At 57.6% G+C, this 23,836-nt stretch overlaps 9 protein-coding genes across 10 annotated transcripts; 5 read left to right on the forward strand and 4 right to left on the reverse strand.

Moving 5' to 3' along the window:
* Positions 1-84: 84 nt before the first annotated feature.
* Positions 85-2,866, forward strand: JDV02_005855 (uncharacterized protein; the record flags this gene model as incomplete). The annotated part of the gene is made up of 5 exons (XM_047987180.1): positions 85-402; positions 491-703; positions 778-1,253; positions 1,311-1,516; positions 1,587-2,866. 5 exons carry the CDS (start codon positions 85-87, stop codon positions 2,864-2,866), a joined length of 2,493 nt encoding a protein of 830 aa, XP_047843164.1.
* Positions 2,867-3,475: 609 nt separating this feature from the next.
* TAZ1 (Lyso-phosphatidylcholine acyltransferase) lies at positions 3,476-4,959 on the forward strand. 2 transcript variants are annotated; one of them, XM_047987181.1, is made up of 3 exons: positions 3,476-3,709; positions 3,798-3,902; positions 3,974-4,959. In XM_047987181.1, the coding sequence occupies exons 1-3, from the start codon at positions 3,492-3,494 to the stop codon at positions 4,683-4,685; spliced, it is 1,035 nt and encodes a 344-aa protein (XP_047843165.1). In that variant the 5' UTR covers positions 3,476-3,491; the 3' UTR covers positions 4,686-4,959. The 2 variants fall into 2 exon arrangements, with proteins under 2 accessions (XP_047843165.1, XP_047843166.1); XM_047987182.1 differs by having other exon boundaries at positions 3,476-3,902.
* Positions 4,960-4,990: 31 nt separating this feature from the next.
* PHO85 (negative regulator of the PHO system) lies at positions 4,991-6,054 on the reverse strand (the record flags this gene model as incomplete). Its single annotated transcript, XM_047987183.1, has 2 exons — positions 4,991-5,917; positions 5,986-6,054. The coding sequence occupies 2 exons, from the start codon at positions 6,052-6,054 to the stop codon at positions 4,991-4,993; spliced, it is 996 nt and encodes a 331-aa protein (XP_047843167.1).
* A 548-nt stretch (positions 6,055-6,602) lies between these two features.
* Positions 6,603-8,966, forward strand: JDV02_005858 (uncharacterized protein). Its single transcript, XM_047987184.1, has 4 exons — positions 6,603-7,349; positions 7,402-7,655; positions 7,705-7,849; positions 7,902-8,966. The coding sequence occupies exons 1-4, from the start codon at positions 6,767-6,769 to the stop codon at positions 8,771-8,773; spliced, it is 1,854 nt and encodes a 617-aa protein (XP_047843168.1). The 5' UTR covers positions 6,603-6,766; the 3' UTR covers positions 8,774-8,966.
* A 22-nt stretch (positions 8,967-8,988) lies between these two features.
* JDV02_005859 (uncharacterized protein) lies at positions 8,989-10,167 on the reverse strand. The gene is made up of 2 exons (XM_047987185.1): positions 9,686-10,167; positions 8,989-9,542 (listed from the first exon to the last, which is right to left on the reverse strand). The coding sequence occupies exons 1-2, from the start codon at positions 9,900-9,902 to the stop codon at positions 9,076-9,078; spliced, it is 684 nt and encodes a 227-aa protein (XP_047843169.1). The 5' UTR covers positions 9,903-10,167; the 3' UTR covers positions 8,989-9,075.
* Positions 10,168-10,306: 139 nt separating this feature from the next.
* DML1 (mtDNA inheritance, partitioning of the mitochondrial organelle) lies at positions 10,307-12,364 on the forward strand. The gene is made up of 3 exons (XM_047987186.1): positions 10,307-10,737; positions 10,867-11,817; positions 11,918-12,364. The coding sequence occupies exons 1-3, from the start codon at positions 10,460-10,462 to the stop codon at positions 12,183-12,185; spliced, it is 1,497 nt and encodes a 498-aa protein (XP_047843170.1). The 5' UTR covers positions 10,307-10,459; the 3' UTR covers positions 12,186-12,364.
* A 12-nt stretch (positions 12,365-12,376) lies between these two features.
* PAP1 (Polynucleotide adenylyltransferase) lies at positions 12,377-15,434 on the reverse strand. Its single transcript, XM_047987187.1, has 6 exons — positions 14,869-15,434; positions 14,062-14,803; positions 13,426-13,999; positions 13,210-13,330; positions 13,051-13,150; positions 12,377-12,951 (listed from the first exon to the last, which is right to left on the reverse strand). The coding sequence occupies exons 1-6, from the start codon at positions 15,009-15,011 to the stop codon at positions 12,895-12,897; spliced, it is 1,737 nt and encodes a 578-aa protein (XP_047843171.1). The 5' UTR covers positions 15,012-15,434; the 3' UTR covers positions 12,377-12,894.
* Positions 15,435-16,492: 1,058 nt separating this feature from the next.
* Positions 16,493-19,261, forward strand: FKH2 (transcription factor). The gene is made up of 3 exons (XM_047987188.1): positions 16,493-17,930; positions 17,987-18,798; positions 18,861-19,261. The coding sequence occupies exons 1-3, from the start codon at positions 16,899-16,901 to the stop codon at positions 18,937-18,939; spliced, it is 1,923 nt and encodes a 640-aa protein (XP_047843172.1). The 5' UTR covers positions 16,493-16,898; the 3' UTR covers positions 18,940-19,261.
* On the reverse strand, positions 19,260-23,802 carry CLU1 (Intracellular distribution of mitochondria). Its single transcript, XM_047987189.1, has 4 exons — positions 23,576-23,802; positions 23,410-23,493; positions 23,298-23,356; positions 19,260-23,247 (listed from the first exon to the last, which is right to left on the reverse strand). Exons 1-4 carry the CDS (start codon positions 23,625-23,627, stop codon positions 19,672-19,674), a joined length of 3,771 nt encoding a protein of 1,256 aa, XP_047843173.1. The 5' UTR covers positions 23,628-23,802; the 3' UTR covers positions 19,260-19,671.
* Between the last annotated feature and the right edge of the window lie 34 nt (positions 23,803-23,836).

Consider the following 23,836-nt stretch of genomic DNA (forward strand, 5'->3'; position numbering starts at 1 on the left):
AAACCAAACGAACAGAGAGGTCCATTCCACCGGGAAACAAACCCTTCCTCCTACCACGAAAACCCAACAGACAATTCCGCCGCCATGGAGAACGACTTGCCGGAGCATGTGCGAGACTACAAGCTGGACACGCGGTTCCTCAGGGATCGCAGAGTTGTCCATATTTTGAATGATCCCCAAGCGCCCCCTTCGTCGCCAAAGGTGCAGGAACGCTGGGAGCGCGATAGGCTACCCATCGCTCGCGGCGGCCAGGCCAAGGTATATTTGGAGACGTGTATAACCGAAGGCCATCGATACCAATCCCGCCGCGCCGTGAAGGTGACACGACTTGACGACCGCAGCGGCGCAAGGCGACGATGCCTCAATGAGCTCAAACTCATCACCAAGCTCTCTCACGACAGAGTAGGTTCCCCATAATTGGTGTAGCTCTTTCGTCAAAGCGACTGTCCCGTGTTGGAGTATGCATGGCTGACAGTCGTGAGGGGAGTAGTATTCGAGGCATTTCGTCAAGACATTAGGATGGTATGAGTCGAAGAATTATCTGTACGTCACAATGGAATATTTTCCTGCAGGGGATCTGCAGGCATATCTTGACGAAAACCCATTGGCCGAGGACGAGGCTCGCCAGATTGCCATCCAGGTCCTACGAGGCCTCGTGCTCATGCACGGAGAAGGCTATGCGCACCGTGACATAAAACCCAAGGTACGTCTACTTCAGAGCGCAATAGCTCGTTGCTTTCTTGCATTACATATCAGTCATCTTAACTCTGTGGCAAGAATGTCTTAATCCGACAACATCCGAAACTCGGGGAAGCCGGCCTTTGGTGGGTCAAGCTCTCAGACTTTGGAACCAGCAAGCAACTGGGGGGAGCACCTGTTGAGACGGAAAGCACGGTGCTCATGAGTGAGCATTATACGGCACCAGAAATTCTATTGGGTCAGACAGGACGCTCGGATATCAACCACCCAGCGACAGACATGTGGGCTTTGGGCGTCTTGACGTTCTTCATGTTGACCAAGACTCACATGTTTCCCGATTTGATGAGCCTTATCCAGTACGGGGAGAATCCGGACGAGCTCTTCCCCCGTCAGCGGTTGGATGAGTCTTGTGTCGGCAAGCAAGGTCAAGCGTTCATCCGCGCGTTGGTCAGACCAGAGGCAAGAGAGCGACTTGACGCCAACGCGGCGGCCGTTCATGAATGGGTGCAGGACTGGATACCACGCGAACCAGTAGTCTTAGACGCTCGCAGCGAGTAAGTTGTTCGGCGATGCGCCTCGTGCATTCACTGAGCTGACGGGTAGTCGTGCAGGTCTACGGTCTCATCGCCGCTCTCGGAAAGCTACATCGAAAAGGGCTTGACAACGCAGGAATCTCAGATAACTGGTTTAGAACACCCCCTATCGCATTACCCGTTGCCGGGAGCCACCGCCTCAAACGGGACATTTGCCGAGGCGGTTGACCATGGAGACATGAAGCTACCTGTTGCTAGTGGCACGAGTCTTCAGTCCGTAGATTGTAAGTCGCAAATATCCATGCCGGAAATGGCTCTCATGGAGACAATGACGTTGGCTAACATGGTGGGAAGTGGCCAAGAGTATGGAGAACCCCATGGCCGATGACCAGAAGGATCTCCAGCGGCGCATGCATCGCATCCTCAGCGGCAACTTGACAGATGCAAGCCGGAAGAACTCCAGATGCGATAAGCACCCCGTCTCCAACGTGTCAGGGGAGCTGCGGTACGTGCGTCTAAGAGACACTCTAGAGGAATTAATCGCAGATCTGGAGTCCTGGCAGAACCATTTCGGATTTCGCATGGTCGACGCATATCTCGACGACATCATCGAAACGGGAGCCGCTGATGCAGCTGGGCCCAGTTTCAATGAGCCCGCTGGGGAATCTCACACCGTCTTCGTCGGTGAAGAGGCATTCGAGGCGTACAATAAAGAGGCCATTCCGTACAGTACGGCTTTGGTAGCTTGGCGCCCGACCGACTCCGAGAGCCTGATCATCGACATCGCCACCAAAGGGGCAGGCACGCAAAGGTACGCGCGGGAGCTTGCCCGACGCTTTCGATATTCGAGCCCGGCGGTCTTGGGGATACTCTACTGCGAAGGGGTTGTGCGACTATCTGGGGAGTCCAGCGTGGCTTTCCTCTTCCGTCTCCCCAACGAATACACAAACGTCCGCAGCGTCCGGCAACTGCTCCTGTCAGGTCAAGCGCACGACTCGCTTTCCGACCGGCTCGAAATGGCCAAACGGCTGGTCAACGCTGTGTATACCGTCTCCTTGCACGGATACGTGCACAAAAACATATGCCCTGAGACCGTATTGGGCTTAAGCAGGAGGGACGAAGTCAAGCTCCCAAGCATGGCCGTCTTGGTCGGGTTCCAGGCCTTGCGAAGAGAGGGTGCTGAGACATACCCTCTGACGGATAGCAAGTGGGAGACGAACCTGTACCGCCATCCGCAACGGCAAGGAACCAGCGTCGACTACTACACTACGCAGCACGACGTTTACAGCCTTGGGGTTTGTCTCTTGGAGATTGGACTTTGGCAGTCCTTCGTTACATACCGAGCCGACGGGACTACACAGCCCTCCGCAGCACTCGGGCTCGCTGAACGTGGTGCACTACTCAAGAACCCGAAAGCACTGAAGGAGCATCTGACTGCACTCAGTCGCAGCACCGCACTGAGGGCAAAGATGGGCACCCGCTACAGCGAGGTTGTTGAGACGTGCTTGACGTGTCTGGACGAGAATAATGAGGATTTCGGCGACAAGAGGGCATTCCAGGATCCGAACGGGGTGGAGATGGGCGTATTGTACCTTGAAAAGGTCACCAAGAAGTTGGACAGGGTATCTGTGTAAGTGAATCGTTGGTGTGGCGCCGCCAAGAGTGTCGACTCGGATGTACTCTGTCGCGTCACTTTGTCGTCTCTTAAAACGTCGTACTCTCGCTCCTCGGATTTATGTGCCTAGTGGTCACCCAAGGACGCTTATTAGAAAATTGAATCAGTCCTATGGCCAAAATACAGTTCTTTAAATGTTTGAGTTGTGGGTGACAGGTTCATTTTTGATGGCTCGGCCTGAGTTTTTTGCCCGTGTAAGTGCGCGACGGCAGGAAATTGGGTCGGCGCTCCTTCCACCTTTACGTGGGGCATCCAATCCATCCCCACGCCCCCCGGCTTCCCGCGACCCATGCATGACGCGCGCCGCCTTTTTTTCTCTCCATCTCTCTTGTGTTGGTCTGTCTGCCTGCTCCCCTAAATAAATTTATTCATCAACGTCGCGGATCGCGCAACGTGTCGCACCGCCCGACTCAACCGCCATGCATTGAGAGACAAGCCGCCAACGGTGCCCCGGCCGCTGCAAGCTCTGCCAAACCTTGCTCTTGTCCTCGACTGCAATTGAAGCACACGCGCCCCAACCCAAACCCCCCCGTCCGACACACGAAGAGACAACCACCACCACTCACTACCTACTCCTCCACGCCATGTCCGGTACAGCGGCGCCTCCCGTGCGCCAGTCCCTGCCATGGCGGCTCGGCTCCGTGGCCGTCATGAGTAGCGTCGGCTTCGTCTCAAGGGCCTTCCTCTACGGCCTCAACAAGGTCGAGGTCACTGGGCTGGACAACCTCCTCTCCACGCTCGATCGCAGGCGGACCCAGTGCCGGGATCGCGGCCTGCTGACCGTCTGCAACCACGTCGCCGTGTAAGTGAGCCGCTGTACTGCTTCCATTTCGCGCGCGCGCGCGAGGGGCCGTGTTCGTAGCTTACGCGATCGCGGCGCGCGTGCACAGGGTCGACGATCCGCTCATGTGGGGGATCCTTCCTCTGCGCTACCAGACCGATGTTCGGAACCTGCGATGGAGCCTGGGCGCGCACGACATATGCTTCAAGAACAGGTTTGTCAATCCATGCTACCCACGCTTTTCCCGACTTGTCACCGTAGGCATCGTGTCTGACCGGTTGACAGCTTCTTCTCCACCTTCTTCAGCCTGGGTCAAGTGCTGCCAACTCGACGGCTATGGCATTCGCCCTTGGGCGGTCTCTACCAACCCACCATGACCCAAGCAGTCCAGCTCCTATCCGGTCCCTCTACCTCTCCTACTCCACCGAGCCTGACCTTCTCGACCGACGGCACCGACTCCTTCCCCGCCCCCGCCGCATATACCGCCAACCGCAACGCCTGGGTCCACGTCTTCCCAGAGGCGTGCTGCCACCAAAGCCCCGACAGCGGCCTTCGATACTTCAAATGGGGCGTTTCCCGGCTCATTCTCGAGAGCGACCCCGCTCCCGAGTTCATACCCATGTTCATCCACGGCACCCAGTCCATCATGCCCGAGGATCGGGGTTTTCCGCGCTTCCTTCCTCGCATAGGAAAGCGCTTCAGGGTCGTTATCGGCGAGCCCACCGATGTTGACCGCCTCTTTGGCGAGAAGAGAGCCGCCTGGAAGAAGCTGGTGGAGACGAGCAGCGCCGAGGACCTGCAGCATGGGCCCGAGGCCGTGCAACTAAGGATCGAAGTCGCCAGGTCTGTTCGCGACGAGATCCAGAAGCTGCGCGAAAGTGCCGGGTTCCCGCATGAAGAGGACGAGACGGCGGCACTCGCAGACACGTGGTCCAAAGAGCCCAGCAAGCGCAAGTTTAAGAGTCCCGTCGACGGCAGTCTCGTCAACAGACACTGAGCGACACGTAAATATAACAAGACAACCGCTGCAGGCCCGCTACTGGCGCCCTAGGCGTGCATTAACTGACCTCCGGTTGCAACACCAAGTACATGAGCCGCGCGCTCAGACATTATGCTCTATGGCCCTTACGCTAAACAAAAATGCACGCCTCCTTTCCAGTCTAACTGACATGAACCACCAACTCCAAGGTGAGCAATTCGTAAACAACATTCGTCAAGACGAAGACGGTAGGGAGGCGTCAGTCAGCCGGCACCAACTGCACCACCCAAAGACCTCGTCATCGCACGGTCGAGGCGCTACAACTAGTAGTTGTCAAAGTTTTGGGTTGGCACGCCTTGTTGGTACGCCCGTGCCTGTTGCGCATGCAGGGCCTGCTGATGCTGCTGCTGCTGCTGCTGTTGCTGGTGCATGACAATGTCGTTGAACCACGGGTGCTGCAAGGCGTCGTGCGCGCTGATGCGGAGTTCGGGTCGCAGCTGGAGCATGCGCTGAAGCAGATCGATACCGGTTGGGTCGATGGCATGCAGAATGTTGCGCAGGTCCTGCGTCGCGTACATCTGGAAGCTTGGTTTGTACTCGGGATATTGCGTGATACCCGGCCAGGTGCGCTCCGTCGGTGTGCCCATAATGCGGAATATCCTAATGATCTGATCCTCGTTGGTCGTGCCCGGGAAGAGGGGCCGGCCCGTGTACATCTCCGCCATGATGCAGCCGGCGGACCAGATGTCAATGCTCGTGTTGTACGTGCGGCTGCCCAGGAGCACATCGGGGGCTCGGTACCACAGGGTGACGACCTCGTTGGAAAAGGTGTTGACCGGGATGCCAAACGCGCGGGCCAGGCCGAAATCGCCCAACTTCAAGAGCCCCTTGCTGTTGATAAGGAGGTTCTGCGGCTTCAGGTCGCGGTGCAGGACGCGGTTCTGGTGGCAAAAGTCGATTCCCTTGAGCAGCTGATACATGAAGGACTTGATGGTGGCGGGCTTCAGGGCGCCTCGCTCGCCATGTGTGTCCATGTACCTCTTCAAGTCGCCATCCATGTACTCAAACACGAGCATGAGCTTGTTCTCGGTGTGGATCACGTCGTGGAGGGCGACAATATTCTCGTGCTTGAGCTCCTTCATAAGTGAGATCTCGCGAATCGCAGTCGACGGTGTCCCTTCTTCCGAGTCGAGGTGAATCTCCTTGAGTGCCACCAGCTCGCCCGTTTGGCGATTCCTGCCTTTGAAAACCTATTCATGGGAGTGCATGTTAGCTAGTTGTGCCGTCGAGTCCCTGTGCCAGCTCTGGAGCGACTAACGGTTGCATAGGTGCCTTCGCCCAGCTTCTCCAGCTGCTGGAAGGAGCTGGGGTGTCGTTTGCCATCCATGGTTATTGATGAGAAAGATCAAGGACGGCAGAAGCGAGTGTTTGCCGGTGTCGCGGGTCCCGTGGGCGAAGGAAGAACGGGTGTGTGGAAGAATTTGCCCTCGACGGATTGTCTGTCGAACCGGGCTTGCATCGCTGCCGCACCAGCATCCTCGTCAGCCCATGGCGGCCCAGGGAGAGTCAGAGTCAGAGGGAGAGGGAGGGGCATCGCCCCGTCAAGCCCGAAATCCGCCATACAGGCATAAGGTACAAGGAGGTACCCAAGTACTCCGAGCGCTGTAGCGCAGCGCTGGCCCACAGTATCGGTCTTCTCGATAGCGGGGTCATGCCCCGCGGCGTGGCGCAGACGAGCCGAGCTCCTCAGGCCTCTAGGTACAGCAAGGCGAGATGGAAGTACCCTGGGGAAGGTACCGCGGGTGTGGCCACGCCAAACGTGAGTGCGTCAGTACTCGCCCGGGGCGCTGACGCGACATGCTGGGTACCGTGGTATCGTTGCCGTATTGGCGCCCCAACATGGAGGGGAAGGAGCACACGATGTCGCCCACCCATCAGACGTCAGGACTCGGCACAGCTGAGGTGATGAACAGCCGACATTGTCCCCTGTTTCTCTTCCTCGTCCAACGTCCCTTTATCTTTCCCTCTTCCACCCCGGCGCATGTCACTCCGCTCGGGTCTTCTTCAGAAACGGCTCCTTCTCCCTCCACTGCGTCGCGATGAGGCCTGTTCCAACCCCGGCAGATGGAGCTCGAAGCACAGCGTGTCGCAACGATGCGGACGCTCTGTCGTCAAGCGCCACGGCCCCTATAGCTCCGCTTTCCTACTTCCTCGCTACAGAGGCCGAGCTCGATTCGACCGAGGCTTCCCCAGAGCTGAGCCCTCGTTCACGAAGCTATGCGTGCAAGCGAAGCCGTAGCTCCAGTATATCCGCGTCCGACCGTTCCGCGCGAAGGAACCGTCAGACGTCCCCGTCGTTGTCATCGGAAATGGACCACGGCCTTTCACGACCCATGACGCCGGTCTTGACCGGCGTTTTGGGTCCAGGTTCTGCCATGAGCGTCCCGTCATCACCAGCCATATCGTCTAGTGTGTCAGTGTCAGAGGATCCTCACAGCATGTCGGGCAGTTTTTCAGAACTATCGCCTCGCGCGTCGCCTCGCCGCGGGCCCGTGACAGGCAACCTGGGAAATCCCGGTCCGCAGTTAGTTATGCCCAGTCTCACCGTCCCACGCCGTCGTCCCTTTTCGGAAGCAGGCAAGTCGCTCGGAAAGCTCAAGGTTCTCGTGACGGGTCGATCCGGTAAGGCTCTGTTCGAACAAGCTCAGGAGGAGCATCACTTACAGCTCCGCAGGCATCGGCAAGACGTCTTTGATATCGGCCATGGCACAGTCCTGCGCGCACATCGTACACATGGACTACCTGAGCCGTCCCGTTGCCGGAGACGTTGCAGAAATACATGCCAGCACGAGGCCACATCCCTGGTGGCGCAGTGACATGGACCCGGCTACCTACACTAGGAGAAGACGGATGTCATCGGCAACAGAGGAGATACTAGACCGAAATTTGTGTTTTGTGGACTGCCCAGGGTCGGGCAATACCGCCAAGGTACTTGAACACATTTGCTGCAAAGGTCCCACCCGTCTAACGATGACAGGATACCCGACCCGACCTTACATACGTCGAGTCACGGCTGGCACGGCTTTGCAACAAGCCTATTGAAGACGCGGATCTTTGCACCCTTCTCAGCAATGGGAGTGAGCCGATTGTTGACGTTGTTTTGTATTTGTTGCCGTGTTCGGGTACGTCAGCGATCCCTTCGCGTCTGAGCATGCAGAGCTGATGGCAATACAGGCCCTGACACAGTCGATTTGGACACTATCACGGCCTTACAAGCCATGACGAACGTGATCCCACTCCTTGCAAGGGCCGACCAGCTCAGCAGTGACGATGTAGCGGTGTCCAAGGACAAAATTGGTCAAGCTCTTGGTGAATTGCACGCCAGTTGCTTCTCCTTTGCCAGCCCCGAAAGCGTGGGGGAGTCCACACATCTTTTCGCCGTGTCGAGCGCAACCCACTCGGATCCGGAAATGGTCGATGCGAGCATCCTCATGAGCTCCGATTATCTTCAACCACTTGTGGACACGGAACTTACTCAGCTGGTCGGCCTTGTTTTCTCCCCGGAAGGCTCATCCTGGCTGAGGCACTCGGCTGCACTCAAAGCGGTAAGCTGGCGCCGGCAGCAGCGTCACAGAAACTCTCTTCAATCCGCCTTGACGTGCCGGAGGCTGTCCTCTGACGCGGCCCTGGTTCGATACGGGACGGCCAATTTTGAAATGGAACGACAGTACTGGGGCCGGATCGAATTATCGAGCTGGGCAGAAGGCTTGCGCCAGAGTCTAGCAGCGGAAAGGTTGGGCCAATCTCACCAGTTGCTTGGACAAGAATTGTCCCGACGGGAGATGCCGTTAAGCAAGAGTCAAAGGAAAGGTCGATCGAGCAAAAGCCGGCGGCTAGCTGCCGAAGAACCAGTTAACCCGAATCATCAAGATCCGCTGGGGCTTTTGGAGTTGATGGGGCAGATCAAGCACGGAGGGGGCGCCACCTTGGAGTTTCTCAGTAGCTTGGGAGTGGTGGGTTGTATCGCCGCATGGTTCATCCGGCCCGAGTTGGCGCGTCATTGGGACGTGAAGCTCCCGCCGCCTTGGTGTCTTGCCGCTTGCTGAAAGCACGGCACGGCACGATTTCGGGACCCGGACTAGATCTTGTATGGTCGCCGGTGGTCAGGACTCTGTGGAAGGCGGGCCATGCAATATGCTTTGTACGATTCATCAATACCCCTTTTCAGCTTGGCATTTGAAATTGACGTTTCTGGACTGCTTTATCTCGGCTCCAGCTTAAATTACAGTAAACGACGGCATCATCTGCATCATGATTTTTGGTCCTATCTCTCTCGCAGGAATGTTCCAACGGTCACAGGGGTATAAGGGAACTGGTGATTGAAAATGTGACGGCACCACGAGGTGATTTACTTGTTGCGATGGTGATGGTGCTCATTCTTGTCGTGCTCGTCGCTCTTGGGCTCAATTCCAAGAGCCTCAAGGGCCGCGTTGAAGTTGGGGAGATCGTTCGCAGCGCTGGAGACATGTGCCCAGCGAATGATGCCGTCGGCATCGACAGCAAAGGCGCCGCTGGTCTGCCAACGGCTGCCGCTCTCCGTGGGCCTGTTCCAGATGCCCTCGTCGGCCCCAAGACGGTATGCGGAGTACAGGGCAAAGGGGTTCAGGGCGTGCCACGCGCTCGACAGGCCAAGGCCCCATTTGGCGTAGACGTCGCGGCCCTCGTCGACGACGACGTCGGTCTGCCACGCGCCGCCGACCTGGGGCACCCAACGCTCGGTGGCCTCGACGGAGGAGTGGGAGACGGCGACGCAGTGGAGGTCGTCCTTGTGCTGGACCGAGACTGTGGTGAGGGACTTGAACGTCTTTTCGGCGACTGATAGTCACGAAGCGTCAGCGAGCGGGTTCTGCAGGCGGCGAGGAGCAACAATAACGACAGCGAGGGCGACGAATATGACAACGCCGGCAGCAAAGAAGAGACGCAGTCCCGGGGAGGGTAAAGACAGTCAGTCGACTTACATGGGCAGCCGCAGTGGCGGAGGAAGACGACAAGGGTCTTGCGCCCGTCTGGCAGGGGTACCTGGGACGTGGACGGCGCGGGGGAGCCAACCTTGGGCGCGGGGGCGACGTCCTTGATCGCGGGTGTCTTGAGCGACTCGATCTCGGCCCAAAATCCAGACTTTGGCTGGGCAGCCTTGTCACCGCTGGAGGGCGACGTGCCGGTCGTCTCGGGCATGGCGCGGGCGCGGAGGCAGGGTCAGATAGGACGACGACGACGACAATGGTGGCTGACGTAGGAAAGTGCGAATGATGTGAAAGCTCCCCGGGTTCGGACGGAGTATGGAAATGCTGCAAAGACGCTGTTTTGTCTGATGAGTTCTGTGTCTGGTGACGGGCCGGGGTGACGACGATGTGTTGCTGCTGGGAGCTATTGTTGGCAATGACGACATACATAAACGCGCTGGTATTAAGTAATCGTGCGTTGAGAGCTGCTGTTATTGTCAAGCTGAGATGGATGAAGCTCTGTTGTGAGTTGCGAGCTTGGAGCTCCACTAGTCGCCTACCCTGCATGGGGAAATATATTTTGCCCATCCTTTACGCCTTAGGGGCTCACCTTCGTCCAGCATCTCGTACATGACGGGGGAAAAAAACAGGCATCGTAGCACCCTTCTTTTGCGGGCCGCGGTTCGAATCGACTTGTTGAATTGGAACCATCACCCTCGGCCTGAAAAGGTGTGAGCGTCGCCGAAGAAACCAACAACACCTCAAACGGTGCCGAGACACAACGCCGTGATGCACGAAATCATCACCCTCCAGCTCGGCAACCTCAGCAACTACACAGCGACTCACTTCTGGAACGCCCAGGAGTCCTACTTCACGTATGGAGACCAGGATCAGTCGCCCGTGAACCATGACATACACTGGAGGTCCGGTGTCGGGCACGACGGCTCCGAGACGTTCCTCCCGCGGACCGTCATCTATGACCTCAAAGGAGGCTTCGGCTCGCTGCGCAAGATCAACCCCCTCTACGATGCGACGCTCACGTCTGACGCCGCCGCCGACTTTCTCTGGTAAGTGTTTCCTGGTTTCCCCCAAGACGAGTGCGAGATGAGACTTCGCTCTCCGTATCTCTGGTCTCTCTTACGCGTAAGGACTTCTCTCTCGCTGACATGGCCTTACCCTTTTCCCCCCTTCCAAAGGTCTGGTCGCCCGACGGTGCACAAGCAAGACGCGGTAAGCCCGAGCGCGTACCAGCAGGGCCTCGACGCCGGTGAGAATTCGCCGCCGCGGCCCACGCCGTCGAGCGTTCGGTACTGGTCCGATTTCTCCCGCGTCTACTTCCACCCGCGCTCGCTGGTGCAGCTGTACGACTTTGAGCTCAACTCGACCATCCGCCCGTTTGAGCGCTTCGCCATGGGCACCGAGCTCTTCTCCTCGCTGGACAGGGAGCACGACATTGTCGACCGCGACTGGCGGCCGTTCGCCGAGGAGTGCGACCTCATGCAGGGGATCCAGGTCTTCACGACGCTCGACGACGCCTGGGGCGGCTTCGCGTCCTCGTACCTCGAGGCCCTGCGCGACGAGTACCCCAAGTCGTGCATCTGGGTCTGGGGCCTGCAGAGCCCCGTCGTTCGTGACGTCCCGCGGGAGAAGCGCCAGCTGCGCCTCGTCAACGCCGCGCAGACCCTGAGCCAGGCCTGCTCGCAGGCGTCCATGGTGGTGCCCCTGTCCCTGCCCGACGGACCCTTCCCCTCGTCCGTCGCCCTCGATCCGGGCTCGCCCTGGCAGGTCTCGGGACTGCTGTCGGCGGCGGCGGAGAGCGCTGGCCTCCAGTCCCGGCTCGCCGCCCGGCGGCCCACGCTGCTGAGCGAGCTGGCCGAGAGTCTAAACACGACGGGGACGCAGACCTTGGCCGCTGCGTCCATGGATGTGGGACAGCCCGCCGACGAGCTGAATCGAGAGAAACTCGACGTCGATCTATTCCACCTAGGCCGCTTCGGACGCAATGACAGGCATCGTGAGAAGCCCGGACGCGTGTTTGGCCAGGTCTCGTCCTACCGCGGGACGGCGAAGCTGGATGAGAGTGAAGAGAATGAGAGCAAAGACCACCGGCTTTCAAGGCCAATAGTTGGGAACCCAGTCGTTCGACGGTACGTCGTCCTCTTCCCGACTAATATTCAACCGTCGATCCCCATGCCCCTTTCGACGCTCCACGCTCCCTGGCTGACCCTTTCGCAATCGGAATTCTAGGTATACATCCACCCTGAAATTCCCGCTGCTCGACAGCTACCCGCAAATATACCGCGACATACCCGAAGGTGAGACCACGGCGGCGGTGCGGACCGTGCTGTCCACAACTACCGCCATGACGGCCCGCATGCGCAACCTGCGATCGCAAGTGTCCCGGTCCCTCATGCTCGAGGAACGAGAGACGCTGAGCAACGGCCTGGCGGAGATTGCCGACGCCTACCAAGACGACTGGTCTAGCGGGAGTGATGAGGACGACGACGATGTTTAACGCGCCTCGACTGCGCTATGGATCTTACGCCCACGTAGGAACGAGATGAGCCGCGGAATCTCTGGCGGGCTTGCAAGACGCTCCTGCACCCTCCCGTCCGCGGATCGAGCGTGGAGCGTGACAAAGTTTATGCAGAGGCACGACCATGTGACGACGGACAGGCACGGCAACGCATGGCGGCGCATCAGATTGGTCACTGAGGCAGACGGCCTCATAATTACGTCTGTATTCATCATCTAGCGAGGCCACATGTTCTAGATACAGACAGCCGTAGGGAGGGTCACTTCGCCCGTTGGCGATTTCCAGGATATGTCAAATCGCGCCCGCGGGAGCTGCAACGACGCCCGTCAGGTCCTTCAGCAGATACTGCGGAAGAATTCACTTCTTGTTCGGTCACCGACCTGCAATCCATGCTTGGGTCGCTCATCGTGTACACTGCCGTCTGTCTCGTAGTCAGCCAGCGACAACCGATAAAGGCCTCTGGCGTACTGGAGGCCAGAGTTATTACGGCCTTCAGCCCGGAATCTTGCCAGACGAGTCTGCGCCATATAGGCGCACGTCAGTACTTTGCGAGGGAAGCCAGGGGCCCTCTTAGTGAACTCGAGTCCTTGTCAAGTTGATGTCCAAGCAGGGCAGATTGGCGCCCTCAATGTCATGTAATCGTGCACCCTGGGGTGTGATTACTTCAGTCGGCCAAGGTCATCGCCACTCAGCCAGCTGCAACTACAGAGGCCTGCTGTCGCTTGGCGGGGGGTTGGGTATTGTCCTGCGTAACTGTTAGCCCATCACATCCGAACCTGCGCGATAGGTCCCGGTGCCGTAGGTTGCCTCTCCTGAACAAGAAAAGCCGGCACTTCGTAAATACCTCTGGTTGGGCGCGCTTCTTTCCGTTGAGAGCGCTCTTAGCACTCTTCTTTCGTGGTTTTGTCTCGCCCGCCTCGAAAAGATCGTCTGGGAGGTTGAAGCTAACCAACGATTAGATCACGGACGGCGCAAAGATCAAATATCGATTGCGTAAACTTACTTGCGGACGTGCTGGACACCAATTGATACCAGAGATTTCAACTCGTCCTCGTATTTTTTCCAGTGAGTGCACAGAGCTTTGAACTCATCTACCTGGTAAGAGAGGTCGAGAGCTTTGGCATCTGCAGAAAAGCGCCGTCAGTTGCCAGGGAAGACATTCAACCAAGATGGACCAATCTTTCCAGTGTCGAAGGCGCACAGTGCCTGTCTGACTTACCTGGATGGAGTTGCAAGCCAATGTAGTGAGTCGTGGTATACACTACAGTCGGCGAAGCGGGCTTTGCTGTACCGTCGCCTTCTTTCGAGTCCTCGCCGGACATGTCTGCGTCGGTCTGCGGAGTGGGTACTTCGTCCCCAGGTTTCATGAGGTAATCCAGGCTACCCTCTTGAACCTGCGCAATTTCCTCGTCATTTTTGCAGAGATGGCGTCGATCGTAGCCCTTGTTGAAGGCGCGTGCCAGATCTATCTCCTGGTGGAGCTCCAACTTCTGGACCAGCATGCGCACCTTGGACTCGACGTAGCCAGACCACACCTTGTGGGACTCTTTGTCTTTGCTCGCGGTGATGACGGAGATGTAGTATCTGTAGTCAGCGGTGAAGAAGGTGTGCTTGACGAACAAGTCACTCCAAGGTCGCTTCCCCACCATGATGGCTTCAGTGATCTCCAGGCCTCTCTGCAGTTCCTGGTTGATAATGGTCTTGGACGACCGTGTGATATTGAAAGTTGCACACATGGAAGGGTATGCCGGCGTGATGACAGGCATAAGATGGAAAGAATCGCCTTTGTATTGCTAGACACGGTTCCGTGGGTTAGCAGTGGCCAAACGTGATGCGACCGAATGCTGGTACGTACCTTGGGATTCCACACGCGGACGGGCAGAGGACCGCTTTCAATAGGCTTGAGGAGGACGGGCTGCGGCCATCGCCATTGACTGATGATGAGGAAGAACTTGTTGACGATGACCGAGGTGGCCGCCTTGGGGTACAGCTGGCATACACGAGCGACGAGCATGGCCCAAGCCACACCTCCAGGGAAGCCCATAATGTTCGCATAGACGGCACGGCGCTGCGCCCAGAGCTTGATGGCACGGAGGGCAAGTTTGAAAGTGCTCTGTTCTGGAACGAGGTTCAATATCTCATCGGTGACACGGGTGCCATTGAGGGATCGCAACTCGGCTTCGTCGAGACCACGCAATAGGGCAGAATCCTTGAGGTCTTGGAAGTCTGGCGACAGCTGCTTTTGAATGATGCGCGAGAAGATCAGGTCTATGCTGATACCAGAGTACTCAAACTTGATGATGGGGACAAATGCGTCGGTGACGACGGCCAGCTCCGTGATGGCGCCCTCGGGAGCCATGTCTACGAGCATCTTGGGGAAATGTTCGAAGTAATCATCGCGGGTGACATATTTGGGGGCGACAATGAGTGTGTCGATGTCGGACCCTGGGCCGAAGACGCCCAGGCGGAAACTCCCGTAGGTGAATACTTTTCCGCGCGCATTCTTTATGAGGATGTCGTTCTTGGGTTCTCTCGCTTTGGCGACGCGTTTGACGAACTCGTTGCAGATAGTCTGCAGGGATTCTAAAACTTTGTATCTGCAACCGGGTCAATATTCACGCAAGAGGCAGTACGCGCCGGGTGGCAGAGGCTTGCAACGCACCGTTTCTCCGTGTCGGATGGACTCTCGAACGTCTTTTGACGTCGCAGTTCCTCAATCAGCGTATCGCTAGCTCGCTTCTCAGCCTCGGTCGGAAGGGACAAGGATAGCGGCGGCGTCACGCCATAGACACGGTCGCTAGCCATGTCTATCGGCTCGGATGGTCGTGTGCCCCAAAGATGGGGAAGGAAGCGTGTGTGTGCGAGCGCGCGCGCGAGAAAGCGATGGTATCGGGTTCGGCGAGATCAGGAGTGGTCGGTTCGGGCCGACGCGGGTGCCATTCAATAAGTGAGTAGACAAGGAAAAAGAAGACTGAATGCAGCCTGCCCTGCCGGAGGCGCTTCACGGGAACAATGCGGGCCGTCGTGGCCTGGTGACAATTCGTTCTCGGCCGTCTCTGGCAGCATCTGTGTGAGGACCGATGCGAGGAAATGAAAAGAAAACAAAGGCAAAGGAGAGGCGCGACGCGCAAGGTCTGGCGCTGTTGCTTAAAGGATGGGCCGTTGGCCTCGTTAGTCGGCAGCCTCGCAGCTACGGGCTTGGGGAAGAGAAGATGCAATGCATGCAATGGATGGCTTGAGTTTGGTTTGGCAAAGGAGTCTGGAATAGGTATGGAGCCATTTGGGCGGTGGATTCGGTACTAACTTAGTATTAGGTAATACGGCAGCACCTGGCGGGCACGCTCTTCAGCGCCTCACTGCCTGTGCAAGTTAGTACTGCAGCCCGTGCTTCCGTTCCAGGTCCTTCCACTGGAAAAATCCATGACTCTATGTCAACCTTGAGCCGGTTGGCGGTGATGCGCTGTTGTTGCCGCCCGGGCTGCTGCGACAGCCAACAAATGGTCCGAGGGGCAGCTCTGTGCCTTCGACCAGCCTATCATTTGCAATTCTTGTTTACAGCCGTCAATCTCGCGGGCCACAGCAAGGAGCATGCGTCTGTGTCAGGGGTGTCCACATGAGCGGCCCGGGCTCTGCAAGGCAACGGGTGCTTCTTCTGCTTTCCTTTTCCTTTTGTGAACTCTGGCCGAGGAGGATGCTTGTTGCGGGATGAGACATGATACTGCAAGAACATGTAATGCACAGCAGCCACACTTTTGTTTGGGTTTTGGCTGCCGCTAACTCTACCTAACTATTTTCCTACTAATGTACCAAGTCAGTCAGTCAGTTGGTTATTTACGTAGCAGGCAAGAGGCAGGTAAACTCTTTCTCGGGGCCCCCGGCACTCAGATGCCTGCAGTGACGAACTTGGGTACCTATGCCAGGCCAGTCTTTTGGGGGTCGAGGTACTGAGTACTGCACGAAGTACTTTGCATAGTACAAATCTAACCGGATCAAGGGATCAGCACCCTCCCCGCACCGGGGCGCATGCTTATATCGGGGTTCCAGGACAGGCGGCCACCGATCCAACCCAGCCAGGGGGTACATGCTCCTGACCCAAAGATACCTATTGTGCGACTCGTGCCACGCCTCACCGCCAAGGCTGCGACGACCACTGCCAAGTACCCATAGTGACGTCCGCCGTACCTGTGCACCCGCAGCACAAGCAGGGCGGGTGGAGCCTCCACGCGCTAATGTCGTAAACGAGCGGCGGCCAAACGCGAACGCGGTTCACAAACTCTGGCTGGCCAAGGGCGGCGGCTTAATTGATTTGGCTTGACTGACTGACGACTTGCATCGAATGGCCTTTGCCTTTGGCACCGCCTGCGTGGACGCAGCCATGGCCTGAACAAGGGAGCGAGCAACACAAATCAGACCCCGACACCGTCTCCCTTGCTGCTCAACCTGCATCAGCCCTTCCCCTCGACACGTGCCCACGCCCCTCCGCGAGGACGCGACTTGCGCCGCCAGAACTTTGTCTTCCAATTAAGTTGGTAGCCGCAACCGTCGGCGAGCGCGAACGAGTCCGACCACCACCAACGGCTTCCATCGTCGTGCGGCCAGGCTTACTTGTGCACACTGCTCTCGCACGACGGCCCTCCCGCTCCTCCCGCCCGCCGCATCGGCATCGCACCACCATCAGCCTGTCCTTTCGCCATGCCGCCCTCGGCCAAGCGAGCCCAGCGTGGCCGCCGCGACCTGCGTCGCGATAGAGACGCAGCAGCGGATGCCAATACTGATACCCATGTCGAAGATTCTTCCCCCAGCCGGCCGGCCAAGCGACGCAGACGAGCCGCCCGTTCTCCCGAACCCGCCGAGCCGGCCAACGATGCCGACGACCAGCCGCGCAATGACGACCATGTCCTCTCCCAAGTCACGCAACATCTCAAGGGCCAGGCTGTCCAAGCCGCCAAGGATCACGCCAATGCCTTCCACGAATATCAAGCTAACGGTGACGGTGTGAAGGCGTACGCCAAGGTCGCCGCCCAGGACTGGACCTTCTATATCACAAAATTGTCCGTCAATATCGGTCGCGCCCCCGAGACCGGACATCCCGACGACCCCGACGATGAGGGACATGTTCACATCGATCTTGGTCCCAGTAAAACGGTCTCCCGGGAACACGCAACCATCTCATTCGACTCCAAAGACGAGAAGTGGTTGTTACACGTCAAGGGTCGCAATGGCGCAAAGGTCGACGGGGAGCCACTAAAGCCCCCCGCCGCCCACGCCCTGACGAGCGGTCAAGTCATCGATATTGGAAATGTTGAGATGATCTTTGTCCTGCCGTCAGAAATAAGTCCTCTGCACGTTCACCCATCGTTCCTAGAGCGGTGCGGTCTCAGCCCCGAGACGTCTCAGGTGCCTGCCTCGCGACGGCAGCCCTTGATCGCACCCGCTCCTCCGGACTACAAGCGTCCTGGCACGCCTCCCTCGGCGCAACGCCGTGGTGCTCCGTCCAGCGTGAAGTCCCCGGCTGTTAGCACTCCTGCGGTCATGGTGGGAGCTAATGGTGTGGACCTAAGTCACGACGATAACCACCATATCAAGCCCCAGTTCAGCTACGCGCAAATGATCACGCAAGCCATTCTCAATGCTCCGGACGGCAAGCTCAACCTGAATGGCATCTACACGTACATCATGAACAGCTACTCGTATTATCGTCACCAGCAAGCGGCAGGCTGGCAGGTAAGCTTACGCTCCTTTGGCGTCTGGTGAGAATCACTGCTGACTCTGGCTGCCAGAACTCCATTCGACACAATCTTTCTCTGAACAAGTCGTTCGACAAAGTGGCACGCTCTACAGATGAGCCGGGCAAGGGGATGAAGTGGCAGATCGTTCCGGAGGCCAGGGAAGAAATGATACGCAACGCGTACAAGATCGGCCGAGGCGGTCACCGAGGCTCCTCCGCGCCGTCCTCACCCAACCAGTTGAATTACATCACGCAAGGACCGAGGGATATGGCATCCAGGGATCCAGCATCAGCCCGGAAACGACGAGGCTCGCCACTGGTGTCACCGCCACCGAGATCTTCGCTCAAGGCAGCGCAGTCTACTCCAGAGCGTGCGCCCGAAAGAGGTGCCGGAAGATCGTCGGCTTTGACAGCAGACGGCAGTCCATTGCCTCGACAGAGGAAGGGTGCTTCTGGCACCGCTGCAGGGCCCGACTCATCCTTCTCGACCTTCAATCCGCAGTCTCCTACGCTCACGTCGTCGTACCTACAAGATGAGGGGGCGTCGTTTGTCACGCCCGCGCCGCCCCGAATCCACCCACGGCTGGCGCCGCCAAGCACGGCGCAGCGCCCGAGCCAGCACATGCCGACGAGCTCGCCGGCTCCGTTCTGGAAGTACGCTGACATAGGAAGCACGCCGCTGCGCCCGTCTGCGCAGTACGAACTGAGTCCCTCGAAGTTGGGCGGCGGGTTGCCGCCTCAGAGCAGCAGTCCTCCCCAAGCCAGCAAGTCTCCTCCAAGCAGCCCTTCACGGCCGCCTCAGAGCGGCTCGCAGGAGCGCACGCAACCCGAAGAGCCAGAAGACGAGGGTTTCGACCTCACCAAGTAAGTCGAGCACAAACTCCATGCACATTTGGTACTAACCATTCTCCTTTCTTCTACCTTAGGGGCTTCCAAAGCATCGGCTCGTACCACGCTCCTGTGGGGCAGGGTGCCTCAGTCGCGAATGCCCTGAAGGGGAACTAACTTAGTCACGCATTCATTATGGTGGTACGAGCAAAGGTGGAATCGGACTTTGGGCGCAGGGTTAAACAAAAACTTCGTGCGATGTGTTATACGAAGCAAGGTGGAACATTCTGGCGGCGGCCAGTTCGGGAGGTGTCTGCTTTGGAATTTTGGTGTGTTTGAGGCAATGCATGAGCTTGTCTCCCCCGGCGCAGGTCGTATCGTTGTTTCAGTACGGAGCCTCCCTGCACAGAAGTGCAAAGGCTTGGGGTTAAATGCTAGGTCTAGTTGCACCACAAGCGACACTACAGCGGATCGCTGTGCGATGGAATATACCGAGCCCACGTTTGTAACTCACCCTAGCCTCTCTTCCTCCAGATGGTAAGCCACGTTGATCGTCCTCGGCATCGATACCTCCAGTGCTTGGTATATAGAGCGATGGGTGTGAGAGTGATGATGTCTTTCGTCTCAGCAGTCTGAGCCCGGATGCAGCTATGATGATGAGATATATATGAATACACTGGCCAGGCGTATACCAGCCTGCCACAGACTTCCTTGGAACTCAGCCGTCGCGTTCCCCATGCCGCCCTTGCAAGCCCAAGACGTACCATTTGCAGACCGCAAATTCCCACTATGCCTCATGCTGCGAACCTCCAACCATATATGCATACAGCCATGCTTAACCCCAATATTGTACAGTGCCGTCAGAAATATATCCGTGACAGCTCGCGCCCTGGTTGCGCTTGAAGCTACTTATGGCTTTGTGCTCTGGCCCCTCCGCTTCGGGTTGCCGCGCCCAGGCCGCTTCTTGGACGATGCCGACTTCTGGTCGCCGCCCTCGATGAACTTGATAAGCTCATCTATGCTGCGCGAGTCCATCTGCGAAGATGGCGACATACGCTGGGCAGGGCCTCCAGTGGTAGCCTGGGCAGGCGCAGCCGTTGCCGGGAAACGGATGCCTGATCGGATGCGCCGAGCCTGGACGTCTTTGGCATGCTTGGCGATGGAGACGGCATTCTGCGTCAGCTGTTCCAGCCAGCTCTCGGCCTCCTTCGTGTTCTTGTCCTCCGGTCCGAGCTCGTTGAGGAAGATATTGTATGATTCGCGCATGCGGTTCACAGCCGCCTTGGAGTCGTGGTCCAGCGCCAGAGCCTGTGCCAGCTGGAATAAGAGAGTGGCTGAATTCACTGACTGCTTTCCGAAGACAGATTCGCAAACGCGGAGCGACTCCTCGAACCAAAGCCTTGACTCATGGTAGGCCTTCAAATGCTGTAGCATAACGGCGGCGTTGTTGATGGTCGTGATTGAATCAGGGTGGCCCGGGCCGTAAATGATCTTCCACAACATCAGGGCATGCTTCGATGCTGCGAGGGCTCCTTTGCTGTCTCCGACCTGATGGAGAAACAGGCTCAGGTTCAAGTAGTTGAGCAGCGTCTCAGCCGAATCGACGCCGACAGTCCGCTCCGCAACGACAATGGCCTTCCTCGCCAGCTCGACGGCCGCCTCTTTGTCCTCAAGCTGATAGTACAGCATGGACAGGCTGTTGTACACCTTGGCCACCTCTGGGTGCAAAATTCCGTAGATCTGCTCATGGAGCGACAAGGACTCCAGCAATAGCTCTTGGCCGAGCTTTTTCTGGTTCTGAATTATGGAGAGGCGACCAGCTTCGAGAGCCTCTTCAGCGAGAGCGCTTCTGGGACAGGAGTGCTTGATCAGAGGCACGACATCGATGACATCGTCCGGCGTGAACGTGGTGTTTGCTGTTGTGGATGCAGTAGAAGCGGGCGAGCCATCGCGAGCCTTCTTCTTTTTCTTTTTGGACTCGCCATTGACCTGTCCATTCGTCTGAGATTGAGGAACTTCTGTCTCAGCTTGGGGTTCAGACTGCTGAGCGCTGTCAAAGATATAGTCTTTGGCCTGGACTTGGAGGCCAAGCCTCAGGCAAACCTCACGGAGCAGCTGCGTGCTGCGAATGTCCTGGACCCAGTCCACGTTCAGCTTGTACCTGAAACGTTGAAGGACTTGCTCCTCAATGCTCGCCCTAAGGGTCTGTGGCGTAACGTGCTCGAAGCTAAGGTCCGCCTCAGGATAGAGCTCTCGGAGTGACGACTCAACCTCTGCGATAGGCTTGGGATTGAACTTCTGGCCAAGAAGGCAGTTCAACAGATGAGACACGCAAGCCGGCGTGAAAGGGACGGGTAGAGCGCGAAGATAGACTGCAGCCACGTGCTTGAATGTGCGGGAGACCATGTCCTGAATGCAAATGTCGCGTAGGCATCGTACGCGGACATCCGTAGCGAGGGTTGCCACCTTGCCAAGATATCTGATGTTGATACCCCGCTTGTGAAGCAGCCGGCTGAGAGACTGCCCGTCCATGGGGAAGCTGATGTCAGAATCAGAAAGCTCGCGAATGAGCTCTGGGATGACATTGTCTCGAAGGTAGTCGCAAGCCTCGCGGACCTCCTTCTCGTCCTTCTCGAGCTCACCTTTTTCCTCATCGGTCTGAGGAACCTGGCCGCTGAAAGCATCGGGGTTGAGGGCAAACTTGAAGTCGGACAGATCCAGCTGGTTCTTCGCCGAGTTTTCGGGCTCCTTGTCGGCGCTCTTCTCTTCGGTGCTTCCTTCAGCGGACTGCTCCTGTTTGGCCTGTCCGCGGCGAGCCAGCTCCTTGTCCACCCACTGCTTCATTCTGAATCGTGCAAACGACTCGACTAATTCCGGGCGAAGTACAGTCATCCGGTGTGGGTACTCCTTAATTGCCTGCTCGCTGGTCTTCGATTTTGTCTCATCCAGCCAGCTGACATCGAAGGGAGTGATCCTGTACAGGTCCAGGACGTATTTGCGACCATCGGTTCCCATGAGACCCTTGGTCTCGACACTAGCCTCCAGGTCAAATCTCTTTCCATCCTTGTCCCAGACAGGGTGGTTTTTGACCTTGAGCGCCTTAGAAAGCTGCGCAAAGGCGGCCGTGAACCTGTCATCGGCGGCAACGACTTCTTTGCCGTCAACAGCGCCGTAGTCGATCTGATTTTCGCCCGGCTCCCGCTGCTTGAAGATCCCCGGAACAATGCTCTGACCGACGATGCGCTTTCCGAGATAGTCAACGACTACCGTGGCAGGCGTGAAAAGGCCATCAATGTCGAGCTGGTTGACCAGTCTCACGCCGGCCACATCCTTACCCGTGGCAACACGGGCAGCCTCGTCGCCGCCCTCGGATGTGAAGGTACCCACGCCATCGGCGCCAAACGAGAAGAAGATGTTGTTGTACACGAAAATTTGGGCATCCCGGCATTCCGTAGGGTTCAGGGGCGCAATCTCGCCGCGGGCGACCATGACGGCACCTTTAGTGGCAGCATCATTGTAGTCAGCAAACAGCTTCGAGACCAGGCGCTCACGAAAAACGCGGTCCTGCACGGTTTCCTTCGGGAGCTCCTTGGCAGATTGGAACTCCTCGTTCCAGTCACGCAGAGTGTCTGTGTTTTCAACTCCAGAGAGAAGATATGTCTCCTGGGGGCGTGTGGCGTCAGGAACATGGGCACAGAGAGCGGAGCTCGGGGGAGGAACAGCCCAGGGCGCTGCAGGGATCGCGTTTGTAATCTGGAAAGTAGCCAGGGGGTCTCGCTGGTTGTTGTACTCTTGGAGCTGGACAAAAGTCTCGCTGAAAGAAGGCGACAGGAGGCCAATGAGCTCCAAAAGTGAGTGGGCTGACTGGCCCTTGGGGGCAGGCCTCGGGAAAGGGTCGAACTTTGCGTTCGACGACTTGTTGACGTAAAAGCCTGACACATGAGCCGTCACCTGAAACTGCTCTCCTTCGTTCGTCGTAACAATCAGGTAGAGGAGGTGGCCGCGCTGCTTGAGATGGCACGGTGGAGGGTTCCAAGACGAAAGTGCAACGCCCTTGACTGTCTTGGGAGGAGGGCTGACAGGCTCGGGAATGAGTGTGGTGAGTGAAGGAATTGCCTGGAAGTCATAGTCCTTGACAGGGAGCTCGTCGGCACTGTCTCCCGTGGCTGCCACCTGCGAGTTGAGGGAAAGCCCCTCGAAGAGCGACAGACCAGGCAGTACGCCCTGCGATATATCTGTCCTATCGCCCGCGGCCCCTATCAGTTCTCGGATTCGAACGAGGTGGATGCGGGCCTCCTTCTCCGTATACGGGTCTTGGACGAGGTGGAAGACGGGTTCCGGCTCGAGATCGGGGACCTCCGCAAGGGGGATGAAGTCGTTGACCTTTTGGCCGTTATGCTCGAGGTGAAAGCACGTGTAGCGAAAAGCGGACGGCATATCGATGATGGACTGGCGGATTTCGTGAACCTGTTCTTGCGTAGACACCTTTGGGTCTTGTGAGCAGCAGTCAAGGCCAGATTTGCCAGGGTACCTACCATGATTTGCATTTTTTGTGCCTCGGGGTCTGGCAGGACAATAGTGAGGTTTATTAACGCTGCGATGTGATTAGCGACGCCCGGGCAGGTGTGCAGGCGAAAGATCTCGTACAGTCGGCACCAACATCGGCCTCGACCTCCGCCTCCGCTTCCGCTGGAGCTGCGACGGCATCATTAGGCTCATTGGAGGCGTCGCCTAGGAAGAGACAAATACGCCGCGGTCAGCAAATCTGGGTTTCAATTGAGGCAAGGCGAAAGTCACGAGGGCGGGCACCAACCTGGAGCCGCAGCGGCAGGCACCGGCGTCTGAGACTGTGCTTCGGCAGCCATGACGTTCTGTTATACAAAGGGACGGCTGATGGGAACAAGAGGTACAATTAGAACACAACGGGGTTGAGGGGGAGGGGAAGGCCACCGGTCATGAGCGCCCTCCGGCAAAGGTTTGAAGAGAGGCGCAACAACTGGGGAATTGGCTTGACAAGAGGCAGAACGGGGAAGAGAACGGGGATTCTGGGGAGAAAAAAAATTGGACGAATTGC

This window comes from Purpureocillium takamizusanense, chromosome 5 (assembly GCF_022605165.1).
Source record: "Purpureocillium takamizusanense chromosome 5, complete sequence".
NCBI classification, from domain to species: Eukaryota; Fungi; Ascomycota; class Sordariomycetes; order Hypocreales; family Ophiocordycipitaceae; genus Purpureocillium; species Purpureocillium takamizusanense.